Genomic DNA, 16,317 nt, shown 5'->3' with positions numbered 1-16,317 from the left:
CCCAAATTGCACACTTTAAATGGGTGATTTGTATGATGTGTGAATTATATCTCAATAAAGTTGTTATAAATTTTTTAAAAAGCTATTATAAATATTGTTAAAAACAAAACCTCTCAGTGTATCTGTGGTGTAGCAGCTGACTCTGGCAGCAGAAGCTATATTTTCTTTTTTTTTTTTTTAAGATTTTATTTATTTATTTATTCATAAGAGACAGAGACAGAGAAAGAGAGAGAGAGAGAAGCTGAGACTCAGGCAGAGGAGGAAACAGGCTCCACGCAGGGAGCCCTATGTGGGACTCCATCCCAGGAATCCAGGATCACACCCTGGGCCGAAGGTGGCGCCAAACGGCTGAGCCACCCAGGGATCCCGAAGCTGTATTTTCTTAATGGGTTTATTTTCCTAGGGCAATAGCACAATTGTATAGTGTGTGTGTGTGATCCCCAAGTGTACCACCTCAAAACTGATAGACTGCTAGAACAATCAAATTGTGCTATAACATGACATGGCTTTGGGTTTAAAACTGTCATAGGTCACTTACATTTACTTCCATCCTGAGGACTCATAAGTCATTTCTAAAGCAAACAGACCTCTGTAATTTGGGCAACAGGTCAGCAATCAGAATGTGCTGACACACTGGCTACTGGCTACTACGAATTGATCATGAGCTGACACTCTTTCTGCTCAGCTTTTCCCATTACAGATTCTAAGCCTTTATTTAGCATCGTCTGTTTCTCGAGGAAACAGATAGCAATCCCAAGGAAAGGTAGCAGTCCTGTCTTTGTGGATTCTCTGACTTAAGCAATCTTCATGTAAGTCTCTTCATTTTCTATGCCTCTGTACATGGATCTATACTGAAAGTTCTTTGTGGTATTTCTGCCTTTTTGTTTTATCTCAATTGTAGAAACAGTAAGTTGCTTCCTGTATGACCAGATAGTCTGAGCATGACTTTTAGACTCTTTTTTTGAAAGAAAGAAAAAAGCTAAAGTTAAACTAATATGGTTATGCCTCTTCTAAGTTATTTTGTAAAGTTGCCTTTGAAATATGGCATCTTCATACTTAGAAACTAACACTAGCTCACTGGGAGGATCATTCTAAGTTTTATAATTCCTTTGACCACAAGAAAGCAAATTCTTTCTGGGCTGAATTCAAAGTTGTATCTGGCATCTGAAGAATGGTTTCAAACAGCTGCCAGTCTTTTTTCTTCTTTTCTTAATAATTTATTAATTTTAAGTAAGCTCTGCATCCAATGTGGGGCTTGAACTCAGGACGCTGAGATCAAGAGTCACAGGCTCCACTGATTGAGCCAACCAGAAATACCCACCAGTCTTATTGGTGCCCATTGGTGTGAGGGGGCTACAGGGTGGAGTGTGGACTCTGGAGTCAGACTGCTTGGTGTCAAACTGACTTCACCATCTTGGGCAGGATACCTACCCTCTCTGTTTTTATTTATATGTGATGTGTGGATAAGCTATAGCCCCCACCTCACAGAGATGTTGGGAGAATTAAGTGAATTAATTGTAGAAACAAATAAAATGCATAGAACAGAGCCTGGCACATAAGTACTCGGTAATTTTATCTATTATGTGTCCTTATCAACCTCACCAACTGCTGGCGGCAGGGGCAATATTCACTTTCTGCCAGAATCCTATTGCAAGGAACCTGGACTTGCTCCCTGATAAATCATCAAGGATGGGGGCCAGGCCTGAGCAACGAGTTCAGTTTAGACAGAACAAGATCATGTCCCTTCTCCACTGGTAAGACCATTAAGGTCTCCGAGGGGCCTTGTGCCCCCTGAAGAAAACAAATCCAGTAGGAAGACTCAATTTTCCTGGATATACACATTCCAAAGTTCCGAAGTGAGTGAGCAGATTTCATCCTCAGTAGATGCAGGGTTAGGCTGATGTGTCCAGGCCTTTGGGGGTGGTGCCCAGCACCCAGAATAAAAATAGATCATTTGGGGAGAAAACTTCAATAATTCCTATGAGCATTCCTTGCTGCTATGACTTGCTCTGTTGAGACTTTCTTTAACCATAACCTCAAACCTTGCTGATGCCGGGTTCCTGGATTCCAGAGTTTACCCAGTCTTTTTCTGCTGCTATGACTTACATTCCCTGATTGTTTACTTTGGTAATGACCCTGATTGTTTGCCTTTAAGTTGTAGCTTGATCCCTTAGAGCAACTCATGCCAACCTGTGGTCTGGTAACTAATGTTCAACCTTGGTCAATGATATTGTGCCTGTGTTGATGCACTCAACTCTACTTGTGCCCCTGTGGACACTTTGTGGGTCCCCCAGCTCCACTGGTACTCCTGGCCAGCCCAAGACTTCTTTCTCCAAAGGGAAAACATAAGTACACAGAGACTAAATTATTTGTTTAGGGAAATAGAAAAAGAGCTAGAAATTTAGCTGGGCCAGAATTAGAACCTTCAGATCGCATTGCATCTAAAATACAGTAATCAGCAAGACTTCATTCTTAAATAAAATGTTGTTTTAATAAAATACTGCACATATATATTTTTCTTTTCAAAGATGTTATGACCACGATGGTTGGTGTGAATGGTAATATATGATGAACTATATAATTAGTAGCAAAAACAAGGACTCTCAAATAAATAGGCTTAAACATTTTTAAAAGACATATTCTGCAAATCAGCTGAGACTTGACAACAGGCAAGGAAGAGCTGGCTTTTCCTCCAAGAGCACTCTTGGTTGGCTTGGGATAGAAAAAGGAGTCATATTTACCCTCTAGGAATCAAAAGTAACATTGGAGTGACCTTCTGGAGAGAGGAATCCTTTCCTCTCCTTGCCCTCTCCTCACCTTTTTGCCCAAGATTTCAGAGCTTGACTAAACCATACAAAAGCACTAGAGCTGCCTTTAGGCATCTCTGTGTCCAGCAGGATGTAGAGCCAGTGGAAAGTTCTAGGGAAAGCAGAGCTAGGCTGACAAGGAGGAAGATGTAGTGTGATAGAGAAGCTGACTATATCTGAATGCTCTGACCCAGCACAAATCTAGGTCACTGCAGCCATTCAGAAATCCTGGTAAATGCAAAGACCATGGATATATAGTAGAAACATAGAAGAAGCAGAATTACCCCATTAACTACCTATTAGTTATGCTTTAAGTTGGTCCCCCACTATTGAGAGTCCCTTACCTAAAAATTCAAATATAATCAAAGCGATTTAGATTTTGTGTAACATAATTTGCATGATATGCAGGATACGAAGAAGTCTTTCTTAATCCATTCTTCTTTCTCTATCAAATCCACTGCTCCTTTCCCTTTTCTTGTAAGGATGGGGACAGGTAGAAAATCCTGAGCTGAGATCCCCAGCCTGGGATTGTGAGCTGGCCCTACCTGGAAGCCTTGCTTTTGTGTATCTAAAAGAAGAGCAAGTAAGTTTTCAGGGGAAAAAAAGATCCAGAACACCCCAACTAACAGATAAGACTTTCTCAACTAGCCTTATTAGCTTTAAAAAAAAAAACCAAAAAAACCAAACCAAAACAAAACAAAAACAAAAAAACACAAAAAAACAAACACCCCACCCAATACAATTAGAATTGCAAAGGAGGAAGGGGTTACCTGAGCTGACTCTAGCACCTCTGGCCTCAAAATGGGCTGGCACAAGACCCCAGCCACCTCGATGATTGGCACAGTCATTGGCTTGAATACTGAAGACTCCACATGCCTTACAAAGACTTCTTGTCTGGCTGGTCGAAGACCCGGGCAAGGCAGTAGGGGATGAGGCTGACAGATGCCAGGGGCACTGCTGCACTCTTGCAGAAGGACAAGGTGTAGAAGATCAGCTCAGTTTGGGATGGGGGTTTCAAAGAGTCAAAGAGGTGCAGGAGGATGAGAGACACCACAATGCAGCTGAGGCGGAATGGGAACCACTTGCTAAGCTTGCCCTTGCAGCTTTCCCTGTACATGCTGGAGTTGAGAGCCACCCCCAGGCCAAAGAGGGTCCCCACGTTCTTGAGAAGGCTGGCAAAGGGTGTGGTGTCAATGTGAACCCATTCCGGCCGCTCACACCATCTCCTGGCTTTTTCCAGTGTCCACAGGAGGTCCACACCCAGCCCCTTGAGCAGCAGGTAAAATCCAATGGCAAAACTGAACAGGAAGAAAGTAATGAGAAAATATTTCTTGAGGCTGGCATTGTAGATGCTCTGGATGTGGCGGAAAGTTTCAGCAACAGCAATGCCTGCGTGGAAGAAAGAATGGCTGTGAGAAATAGGGAAGACTCTGGACCTTCAGCCGCAGAGGTGGGGAGTGTTTGGAGCAATAGGTAACATATGGTCCATCCTGCCATTGTGGCATTAAATCACAGATGCTAGATTAGAGAGTCACCTGGTTTATTCTCCTATGTGACTCCAATCTGTCCTTAGTCATACACTCTTTCAGATGGAAGAGTCATGTCCCATACATTCTCCCATTGCATGCATGTTTCCTGTCGGGGGTCCTTATGTTTCTACTTGAATACTTGCAGAGGTAGAGAGCTCACTCCCACTCGGGCAGCCCATTTCATGTTTGAATGGATTTGATTATAAAAAATTCTTCCTTGTGCTAAGCTGAAATGTGTCCCCCTCTAATGCCATCTGTTGGTCTTCGTTATTTCTGTAAGAGTTAAGTTGTAAAGCTACAGCCTTTTTATAAAACACATCTGAAGACAGTCTCATCTCTAACCTAAACATTCTCAGGTCTTTCATGTAACATGGCTTCTGGGTTCTTCCTCAAACATGGTACCCAGTGGTAAATGCTGTATTATTTTGTGGTTGTCATGAAACCATTACCTCCCTTGTATTCAACACACTTCTTGTAATGCTGCCATGCTCTGCTCTTACCCATCTCTAGGGGGAGAATTCTACAAGTTCCCTAAGATCTTATATTCCAGTACCTCCCACAAAGTAAAGTTTCTTATACTTAACCTAAGTCTTTTCCGCCCCTTCTAAATGGGATCTAAGAAAATACAAGTATAGTTGACCTTTGAACAACATGGATTTGAAGTAGGAGGGTCCACTTACATGCAGATTTTTTTGATAAATATACAGAGCATTGTAAATGTATTTCTCATCCTGCTGATCTTTTTTTAAAAAAGATTTTATTTGGGGGATCCCTGGGTGGCTCAGTGGTTTGTGGCCTGCCTTTGGCACAGGGCGCGATCCTGGGGTCCCAGGATCGTGTCCCCCGTGAGGCTCCCGGCATGGAGCCTGCTTCTCCCTTCTGCCTGTGTCTCTGCCTCTCTCTCTCTATCTATCATGAATAAATAAATAAAATCTTTTTTTAAAAATAAATTTATTTGGGCAGCCCGGGTGCCTCAGCGGTTTAGCGCCTGCCTTCATCCCAGGGGATGACCCTGGAGACCCCGGATCGAGTCCCACGTTGGGCTCCCTGCGTGGAGCCTGCTTCTCCCTCTGCCTGTGCCTCTGCCTCTCTCTGTCTCCTCTCTGTATATTCTCATGAATAAATAATAAAATCTTTAAAAATTTATTTATTTATTTATTTGAGAGACAGAGAGTACGAGCCAGCATGAGAAGGGGGGAGAGCGCAGGGAGAAGCAGACTCCCCACTGAGCAGGGAGCCCCACATGCAGCTTGACCCTGGGACCCCAAGATCATGATCTGAGCTGAAGGCAGCTGCCCAACAGACTGAACGACCGAGGTGCTCCTGTTCCTGCAGATTTTTTTTAAAGGATTTATTTATTTATTTGTTTATTTATTTATTTATTTATTTAAAAGAGAGAGAAAGGGAGACAGAAGAGTGAGAGAGAGCACAAGCAGTGGGGCAGAGGGAAAGGGAAGGGCAGACGCTTTGCAGACCAGGGAGCCTGATGCAGGGCTTGATCCCAGGACCCTGAGATCATGCCCTGAACTGAAGCAGATGCTTAACCAACTGAGCCACCCAGGCGGTACACCCCTGCTGATTTTCTTAATAACATTTTCTTTTTTTTTTTTTTAAAGATTTTATTTATTTATTCATGAGAGAGAGAGAGAGAGAGAAACAGAGGCATAGGCATAGGCAGAGGGAGAAGCAGGCTCCATGCAGGGAGCCCGATGTGGGACTCGATCCCCAGGACTCCAGCATCATGCCCTGAGCCGGAAGGCAGCCGCTTAACCGCTGAGCCACCCAGGCGTCCCTTAATAACATTTTCTTTTCTCTCACTTGCTTTATTGTAAGAACACAGGATATAATACATATACAAGACGTGTGTTAATTGACTATTATTATCATCAGTAAGGCTTCCAGTCAACAGTGGGCTATAAGTAGTTAAGTTTTGGGGAAATCAAAGTTATATGTGGATTTTCGAGTGCATGGAGTAGGGGTCAATGCTCCTAACCCCTGCATTGTTTAGGTATCAACTTATTCAAAATTCTGAACCTAGAGGCGCCTGGGTGGCTCAGTCTGTTGAGCGTCTGCCTTTGACTCAGGTCAGGATCTCAGGATCCTGGGATTGAATCCCATGTCAGCTCCCTGCCCAGAAGGGAGTCTGCTTCTCCTTTGCCCTCTACCTCTCTCCCCTGCTCGTACTGTCTCTCAAATAAACAAATAAAATATTAAACAAAACAAAACAAAATTCTGAACCTATAAGAAAGACGAACTGTAAGTCTGCAAATTAATTTTACCCTCTTTACCCAAGTAAAGAGTTTTTCTAGGACACTATTAATTTGTCAAATTTGGTAGATTCCCTTAAAGCTAAACTAAGGGCTGTGATGCCTAGGTGGCTCGGTCAGTTAAGCATTCAACTCCTGATTTCAGCTCAGGTCATGATGTCAGGGTCCTGAGATTGAGCCTGATATCTGGCTTCACACTCAGCGTGGAGTCAGATTCATTTTCCCTCTCCCTCTGCTCCTCCACCCAAAATAAATAAATAAATAAATAAATAAATAAATAAATAAATAAATAAATCTACCTAAAAAAAAGAAAAAGAACCTAAGCTAGGGGTGATTTCCAACTGAAGAAATAAGGAATATGAAAGTAAGGAAATTTCAAGATAATTCAATTGGGTAAGTTAACTTGATGTATTGCAACTTTTCCGAAACATATTTAATTGTGTCCATGTGGGGACTCCTGTAGAAATGAATAGTTTCACCCACCTTTAACTTTCAACCCTCTGAAGAGCTAACAGCATCGATTACACCCAGAACATGACTGGAATGCTGGGATTTTCGTCCCAGTTAGGGAGACATGGGATAGGAGAGGAAGAAGGGAGAGAGCCAAAGCAGCTGATACCTGACAGGACTCCAGCAACAACCTGATGGGGGAAATGAGCAGCAAGGTAGATTCGGGACAGACAGACGTTCAGCTGCACAGCCCAGAATCCCAACCACAGAAGGATATTCAAGCACCTGCAACAGAAGAGGCAGTCATAACAGAACCCAGACACACATCCTTTAGCAAGAACAGCCCTGGCGGGAATGCTTGAGTCTGACAAACTTAGGTGCAGTCAGTGGCATTTTTGTAAACTGAAGCCCATACACAAAAGCTCAGAGATGACCGTGTCACTTGGTGAATCCTTGCACATGTGAAGGTTAACCTCCTGATTTTATATGTGTATAATTTTAAGGATTGGCACAGTGGCTGCATGCACAGAAATTCTCTGTAGTAGGAACATCTTATGTTTCTTTTTTTGTGACCTGGACAAGGCGATTCTTTGGTTGGTCTAGAAATGGGATTTTATTGAAACCCTGCCAGTACTACATTGTCTGATCACGGAAAGTTCCTTTCCCGTGTTAGCCCTTGTTTCCTTATCTGTAAAGTGAGGTGTTGCTCTCATAGGTCCCTTCCAGCCCTGACATTCTGTGACTCTAACATTTGCCCTCAGCAGAAATGCCACAACTCTGCTCAGTACCAACCCAAGAGGGGGTGGGCTAGCTGTGGGGAATGTGAGGAAGAGCAAGTGGTGTGTCAGGTGCAGAGAAAGTTACCTCCTGCCCTCCACCGCCCACACCCCAGTGCTGATTCTTACCGAAATCTGTAGGTTGGCCTTTTTCTCCCCCGAAAGATAGAAAGGGTAGATGTGACCATCACGTAGTATACACCTGCTGTACCCATGGCATGACCAGAGGGACTCCCTAAAGGGTGAGGAAGAGATTAATGGATGAACTAAAGGTGAAAAGTCTCCATCTGGGACACTTCTAGTGGTTGTCCTGTATCCATCCATCCATCCGTCTGTCCATCCACCACCCATCTTTCCATCCTTTCATCCACCCATCCACCCATCCTGCCATCCATCTATTTATCCATTTAGTCATTTATTAAACAAATATCTATTGGGCTCCTACCACCTGACCAGAACTGTAATAGGCTCTGGAGTGTGTGTATGTGTACAGTGGCAAGTAAAACCAGAGAAGGCCCCAGCTCTTATAGTTAAATACAGTCTAGAAACTACACCAAGAATCAGGATACTGAGTGTGTAACTGCAAATCAATCTGGCCTCCATCACTTCCTCCACTCTTGCTACTCACTCTGTTCCAGTCTTACTGGCCTCATTCCTCTCCTTTAAACATACTTCCACCTCAGAGTCTTTGTGCTATTGATCTTTCTGGCCAGAAATATTTTCTACCAGAAATTTACTTGCTAACTTCCTTGGCTCCTTCAAGTTTTTGCTCAAACCTCTCTTCTCAGGGAGTCTTACCCTGACCATCTTACTTAATACTTCAACCAGTACTTCCTGATCATTCTATCCTGAAAGATAGAAGGTCTTGAGATATGCCACCCAGATTCCCTTCTAGACTGAAGAACTTATTTTTCCAGCTGTTGAGAATGTGGTCATGGATGGCCCTCAGCTCTCATCCCTCTCTGAGGATTGCCCTGGACTAAACAGAGCCATTTTGATCAGGGTTACCATCTCCCCAGGGGCAGCCTACACCCAATCACCGCTCTATATTGGGGCATAAGGGCCTGATTCTCCTGACTCGATTCAGGGCAAACTCTGAAAGGCCGTCCCCAGTTTCAGAACTCCCCTGTAGGTTTGGCTGAGACCAAATCTGAGTTAGACTTCTCCTGCCCAGTTGGCTACTGTTCCTTCCTTCCACATGCGTTGTTCCTGCATGCTCCTGTTGCAGACAGGAGCAATGCATGTGGAGTATGAGTTCCTGTGTGCTAATCTAATCTGAATCTGCTTTCCAGGGAATTTCATAAATAAAGCCTTGCCTTTCCTTTTCTCCTCTTCTTCTTCTTCCTCCTCCCCCTCCCCCTCCTCCTCCTTCTCTGTTCCTTCCCCCTCCTCTCCTCTTTCTATTCTTCTTTCTCTTCTTCATCTACATTAATGTCTTCTAATATCCTATATATTTTACTTGTGTATTATGATTTTGTATATTGTGTGTGCATGTGCATACACACACCATTCAAATTTCAGCTGCACTAGGGCAGGAATCTTTGTCTGTTTTATTCACTAAGGTACTCCAAGTACCTAGAACAGTGTCTGGCACAGAGTAGGTGCTCAATAAATAACATCTGAATGAACAAATATCCTCTAAAGTGAACAAATTGTTTGTGAGAACAAATAGCTAAGGGCCATGCCCTAGTTTGGGAGTCAAGGTTAGGGTCCCTGAGGAAGGGATGCCAGCATGAGACTTAAGGGTGAGTGAAGGGGTTGGATATTCCAGTGTCTACTAAGAAGGGAAATCTATCATTTGCACAGCTACTTGTCTAAGCCTCAGGGAAGGATAGCCAAGGGCTTAGGCTTCTACTGCTTTCTCTCCCTGGACAAAGGGCCATCATACAGTTACTCTCTTAGGTCCTTTGCCCAGAACAGTACCCTTATCTCTCTGGATTAGCAATTTAGGTTCTGGAAATATTGGCAGATTTCTAAAGTAGCAGTAACGTGTTATTCAGGGAGACCTTCTTGAATTAAATTAAATGGAGTTGTACCCGGGACACCTGGGTGGCTTAGCAGTTGAGCATCTGCCTTTGGCTCAGGTTGTGATTCTGGGTCTGAGGGTGTGATCCTGGAGACCCAGGATCGAGTCCCACGTCGGGCTTCCTGCATGGAGCCTGCTTCTCCCTCTGCCTATGTCTCTGCCTCTCTCTGTGTGTCTCTCATGAGTAAATAAATAAAATCTTTAAAAAAAAAAGAGTTGTACCCAATTGAAGACCATGATTAAAGCTTGAAGGAGTGGCTCTCCTCATGTCCCCTCAAAGACAGCTTTGTCTACAATGAATGCTGATAGGTGGCTACAGTGAACCAGGTCCACCCAGCTTCTGTCTCAGGGGCTGGGACTCTCACCTGGTCCAGTTTCACAGGTAACTGGAAATTGCTTTATCAGTGGCACAGAGGTGTTGCTATAGTAGTCGGTGTCCATGACCCACCAGTATGGACGCTGTCCAAACAGAATCCTGTAAAAAAGCAGAACCAGTATCTGGAGTTACTGAAAGAACCCCTTTAAAAATTATTTAAATTCCATTTGCCAATATATAGTATAACACTCAGTGTTCATCACATCACATGCCCTCCTTAATGCCCATCACCCAGTTACCCTGTTCCCCCACCCACCTTCCCTGAAAGAACCGTTTTGTCTGAAGCCCACACTTCTGAGACGAGAGAGTCATTTGAGGAGAAGATTCATGTGATCCTAAACAGAAAACTGTTAGCTTTGGCTGCCTCCAAGAAGAGGAACTGGATGGCTGGAGAGCAGTAAGGGAGGGAGACTTTTTCTGGTACATCCTTTATATAACTTTTGAATTCTGAACCATTTTGATGTATTATTTATTGAAACAGAAATAAACCCAAGATCCTAAAAATCCATATTAATGGGGACACCTGAGTGGCTCAGCGGTTGAGCATCTGCCTTCAGCTCGGGACATGATCCCGGGGTCCTGGAATGGAGTCCCACATCGGGCTCCCTACGAGAAGCCTGCTTCTCCCTCTGCCTCTGTCTCTGCTTCTCTCTGTGTGTCTCTAATGAATAAATAAATAAAATCTTAAAAAAAATGCATATCAATGGAAGCTATGTGACTTTTTTAAAAACCTCAGTAAGAATTTGTCCTGGAAGGACACATACAGAACTACAGTTTGCAACTTGGACTTGTAAATCCTGTCAGGTCCCTATACTCTTTCTTCAGGTCTCAGAGAGTCTTGGGTTTCTTCTGACATCAGAGAATATGCACTAGCCCCAGGGACAAGCACCATCAGGAGATATGGCCTCTTTGCTGCAGGAATTGCTCTGTGTAGGGACATAGATAACTTCTGGCACTCACTTTGTATCCTCTCTGCCTTGGAGCAGGGTAACTCAGACTTCCCTTTAAAAGTACTAGATACGTTTTTGTTGTGGAAACAGGTGTCAAGGGTCAGCCCTTCCAGGGGTGGAATAGTGATTTTTCACCGAAATCAGACAGCCACTAACTCTGACCTGCACCAACTCAGAGAAAGTCCATGGTTCTTCAACTGAGATCAGATGTTTAAAATAACACTTTATCTGTTTAATTTTTAGGGTCATGCTGTTGAATAGGGGACATTACAGACGAAACTTAGTAGATTTTTCAATAGAGGTTTCAGAACCACATCGATATGCCCTGAGCCTCTCAACCCAAGACAATTTTTTTTTTCTTTTGGACACTAAAGGATGTTATTGTTTATGGCCAAAGAATATTAGAGCTAGAAGGGTCTTCAGAATCACTTGACAGTAGACATAGATAGTTTAGGGATGGTAAAGGTTTTAGCTGGCCCAAGCTCTTTATTTTCTAGATGAGGAAATAGAGGCCAAGCCACTAATGAGCTAGAATCATATGGTATTGGCTGACAATTGTAAAATATTCAGGATTTTTGCAAGCTTGACCCATCAAAAGTGGCCCCAATAGGAATATATACACCAGAGAAATTGACAAACATTAAAATTTGGCTTCCTCCTGCTCCCTGAAAAAGTCAATTTGTCAGCAATGAATACAGCATAATCCTTAAGAGCTTTGGCTCTGAAACTAGCCTGTCTGGCCTTAAAATGCTGCCTCTGCCTTTGACCACCATGTGGATCTAGTTCTGGTCCCTTATCGTAATGGCTCTGTCTCTTCATCTATAATACAGTAGTAACTACCTCACAGAAAAGCACTTGGCACATGGCCTAGTACCTACTAAATGTTCAATAAATGTTAACTAGAATTATTATTAAGCTCCCAAGGATAATTTAAGTTTACAGATTGTAAGACAGAAACTCAGAGAGTTGCTCTGACTTTCCCAGGACATACAGCTGGTAGGTGGCCGAACAAGGGTTAGAGCCCAGTTCTCTGGGTTACTTCTCCTTTCTCCATGCAGTGGGTTTTTAAATTATATACTTGTTTCCTGTTTTCATACATCATCTTTCATACACCTATCTTTATGTTACCTATTCTGCTTCAAAGTAATACAACTGTGCTTCTTTGCTTATAGCCTATATACTTTAGACTTTTCACTAAGTCCGGCTGGCCTTCCATCCATATGAAATAGCCTTGTCTGTATCTTCAATTCATCAACAAGATTTTCGCTGTCTTCCCTCTTTAGGTAGATGATCCAGAGTCAGGAGGGGAGTAACCTGTGGCTTCCCGACTAGCACGGAGAAGGCAATTTCTGATGGACAGACATTTCCAGAGAGAATACCAGCCTCTTCCCTTGCCGATCTCCTCTCTGTCTGGCTCTTACTCACCATTTAAAGACGAGGTTGAGCCAGTCTCCAATCACAGCTACCCAGAGAAGTTTGATGCCCACAGCTTCACGCAGATGGAACCAGATGGGAAAGAGGACATAGAAGGCATTCCTGAGGTCTGCAATCACGGACACCAAGATGAACCAATCCTGAGAGTCCTGGTAATTCACCTGGAGGTAGTGCGTTGACTGGATTCCAAAGTCATGGAGCACATCCATTCCTTTCTCCATCCTTACTCCCTGGCTCCTCAGGCAGCCTACAGCTGAGCCTTTGCAGCTATTACAGACTTGGCGATTGCTCTGCTATCAGCCTGCGCCTTGCCCCTGTTTTTATACACTCTGTATCCAGTCTGCAGGTCAACCCAGCCCTGATCTTTGGACTCAAAAACCACTTTTGTCTAAAATCTATTGATCAAAGGTACATCACCAGGAGGTTGATGCAAACATGTTCAGGGTGATTTACGTAAAATAGAAAAACAGGCACACAAAAACAGCCTGATCTGCCATGTACTTGGCAGGGCCAATGATTAACTTTGGCATGCTACTTGATAGTGCAAGGGCTGCCCTCCTGGCTCCGAAACTGGGCCGGAGACACAGGACAGAGTCTAAATCCGCCATGGTTCTTGCAAAGATCCTGATTTTCTGTCTGCAAGTGCACTTATTTGAGGACAAAGAAAAGTCTTGGTACCCTAGTGAGCATGTTTTAAACATATTACTTTTAAAATATGCTAAGTTCGGGGCACCTGCATGGCTCAGTGGATGAGCATCTACCTTTGGCTCAGGTTGTGATCTCAGGGTCCTGGGATTGAGTCCGGCATCGGGCTCCCTTCAGGGAGCCTGCTTCTCCTTCTACCTGTGTCTCTGCCTCTCTCTGTGTGTCTCTCATAAATAAAATCTCAAAAAAACATATTCGCTAAGTTCTATTGTACTGGGAACCATCGCCTACCTTGCTGTGTATTCTTAACTGCATAGTGTCTGTGAAGTGCCTCTGGTTTGGGAGATCAAACCTTCTTCCTAGTGTTGATTCTATATATCTTAGGGCCAGGAAGTAATCATCTTTGAATGCACTGATTAATTCATGCAATGTCCTCCAAGTTAGGACCTTTGGGGTTTTAACACATAAGTTTAAGCAGTAGAATGAATGTGTGTTCATGCAAAAACAATGTAATGAATATGGGGTTCTGAATAAAAACACGAGCAAATTGGTGACTGGGGACTCTGGAAAGGACTACTGTATTATTTTAAAGTGTATTAGAATGTAGCTGAAACTGATGTTACATAATGAAACTAATCTAACATTAGTTTCAGGTGTACAACATAGTTATTCAACATCTCTGTGCATTATGCTTCATTCACCACAGTATAGCTACCACCTGTCACTGTACAACACTGTTACAATACCATTGACTGTATTCCCTGTGCTGTACCTTTCATTCCAGTGACTTACTCATTCCATGAGGTCTGGAAGCCTGTATCTCTCATTCCCCTTCACCCATTTTCCCCATCCTCTCACTGCTCCTCCTCTTGGGCAAGTATCAATTTGTTCTCCACATAGTAGGTTTGAGTCTGCTTTTTGTGTTTGTTTACTCATTTGTTTTGCTTTTTAGACCCTACATATAAGTGAAACCATATGATATTTGTCTTTTTCTGTCTTATTTCACTTAGCATAGTACCCTCTAGGTCCATCTGTGTTGTGACAAATGACAAGATCTCATCCTTCTTTGTGGCTGAGTAATATTCCTCTATGTGTCTGTGTGTGTGTGTATATCTTCTTATTCATTTATCTATCGTTAGATAGTTGGTTTGCTTCCATATCTTAGCTATTGTAAATAATGCTGCAATAAACATAAGAATGAATATATCTTTTTGAACTACTGTTTTTGTTTCATTTGGGCAAATGTCCAGTAGTGGAATTACTGGGTGGTATGGTGTTTCTATTTTTAAATTTTTGAGGAAGCTTCATAATGTTTTCCACGGTGGCTGCACTAATTTACATTCTCACCAACAGTGCTTGAGAGTTCCTTCTTCACCACATGCTTGCCAACATTTGTTATTTCTTGTCGTTTTGACTTTAGCCATTCTGACAGCTGTAAGGTGATATATATATATATATATATATATATATTTATTTATTTAAAAAGATTTTATTTATTTATTCATGAGAGACACAGAGAGAGAGAGGCAGAGACATAAGCAGAGGGAGAAGCAGGCTCCATACAGGAAGCCTGATGTGGGACTCGATCCCAGAACTCCAGTATCACGCCCTGAGTCAAAGGCAGACGCTCAACTGCTGAGCCACCCAGGCATCCCGGGATGTATATTTTTAAAAATATTTATTTATTAAGTAATCTCTACACCCAGTGTTGGGCTCGAACTCACGACTCTGAGATCAAGGTTCACACACTCCTTTAACTGGGCCAGACAGATGCCACTGTAAGGTAGTATTTTATTATGGCTTTAATTTGCATCTCCCTGAGGAGCTTCTATATTTTGAGCTTTCTTTCATTTGTACTTGGAGATATATATATATATATATATATATATATATATATATATATATATTCATCAGGAAGTCAATACAATTTAATTATAGGCACAGATATAGACAAGGAATAAATAAAAGTAACATACCAAGTTATGAGAAACAATGCTGCACAAGCAAAAATCGTCCTGTGTCAGTGCAGAGACAAACCTCACACAGTTGGGTCACCTAGAGCTCTGAAGGGAGCAGGGGGCTGACTCAGGTAATGGATTGACATTTTCAAAGATTAGAGCTAGTGGGAATAAAGTTTTTTTAAAACCTGCTTGGAGGGTTCCCTGGGTGGCGCAGCGGTTTAGAGCCTGCCTTTGGCCCAGGGTGCGATCCTGGAGACCCGGGATCGAATTCCACGTCGGGCTCCCGGTGCATGGAGCCTGTTTCTCCCTCTGCCTATGTCTCTGCCTCTCTCTCTCTGTGTGTGTGACTATCATAAATAAATAAAAATAAAAAAAAATAAAACCTGCTTGGATTTCCCATGGGTTAAGTCCATATTGCCCTGTAAGGGGTGGATCGGGGACAAAGAAAAGAAACTCAGAACTAACGAGCAGGTAGCAAAGGTTGACAACATTCCATGCTGGAAATGATTACAACGTCATCCAGGAGGTATGATCTGGAGTCTCACCCCACCTCCCCTGGGCTCCCACCCAGCTCAAACAGACTCCAACTGCCCTTGACCACATTGGCTCTGCTGGTCCAAGCAACCCTATACGGGTACCTCTAGCCTAGAGAGCAGGTAATGGAGGTGGCGGAGGCTGTGAGGGTGCTGCAGGTGAGGCACATACTTAGCAGGGTTGTGGATGGGGGTGTTCTGCATTGTCAGGACTGCGAGGCCTCAGGCAGTAAACCCCATCAGAAAAGATGATCCCTTCCTTCTACTCAGATAAGCTTTCCTCGAAAGTATTAACTATTGGGGTGATCTCTGGGGACTGGAGTTTTTATGGTCTGAGGTGAGTCAAGGGTGAATTGGGCATATCCCCTGACAAAGTATTCAAAGGCCACTGTCTGGGTCTCCATGGGGCTGCTAGGAGCCAGAGCCTCTGAGTCGGGTAGGGTTCTATCATGTGCTCAACAGATGGGGAGCCAGTCGAGAGCCCTATCTTCTGGAAGAACCACAGAGAGAATGCTTGTGCTGATAACGTGTCATGATGGAGTTGATAACCCATTCTGGGCATA

At 43.3% G+C, this 16,317-nt stretch overlaps 1 protein-coding gene and 1 long non-coding RNA gene across 2 annotated transcripts; one reads left to right on the top strand and one right to left on the bottom strand.

Annotated features, from left to right (window-relative positions):
* Positions 1–382: 382 nt before the first annotated feature.
* Positions 383–14,466, top strand: LOC144286653 (uncharacterized). Its single transcript, XR_013354617.1, has 2 exons — positions 383–809; positions 12,465–14,466. It is a non-coding gene; the product is annotated as an uncharacterized LOC144286653 (long non-coding RNA).
* G6PC1 (glucose-6-phosphatase catalytic subunit 1) lies at positions 2,470–13,028 on the bottom strand. Its single transcript, XM_077853368.1, has 5 exons — positions 12,607–13,028; positions 10,221–10,330; positions 7,959–8,064; positions 7,223–7,338; positions 2,470–4,196 (listed from the first exon to the last, which is right to left on the bottom strand). The coding sequence occupies exons 1-5, from the start codon at positions 12,834–12,836 to the stop codon at positions 3,685–3,687; spliced, it is 1,074 nt and encodes a 357-aa protein (XP_077709494.1). The 5' UTR covers positions 12,837–13,028; the 3' UTR covers positions 2,470–3,684.
* Positions 14,467–16,317: the final 1,851 nt, after the last annotated feature.

This window comes from Canis aureus, chromosome 16 (assembly GCF_053574225.1).
Source record: "Canis aureus isolate CA01 chromosome 16, VMU_Caureus_v.1.0, whole genome shotgun sequence".
Taxonomy (NCBI): domain Eukaryota; kingdom Metazoa; phylum Chordata; class Mammalia; order Carnivora; family Canidae; genus Canis; species Canis aureus.
The sequence above is the reverse complement of the archived record's forward strand: the minus strand, read 5'-3'. Positions and strand labels throughout refer to the sequence as shown.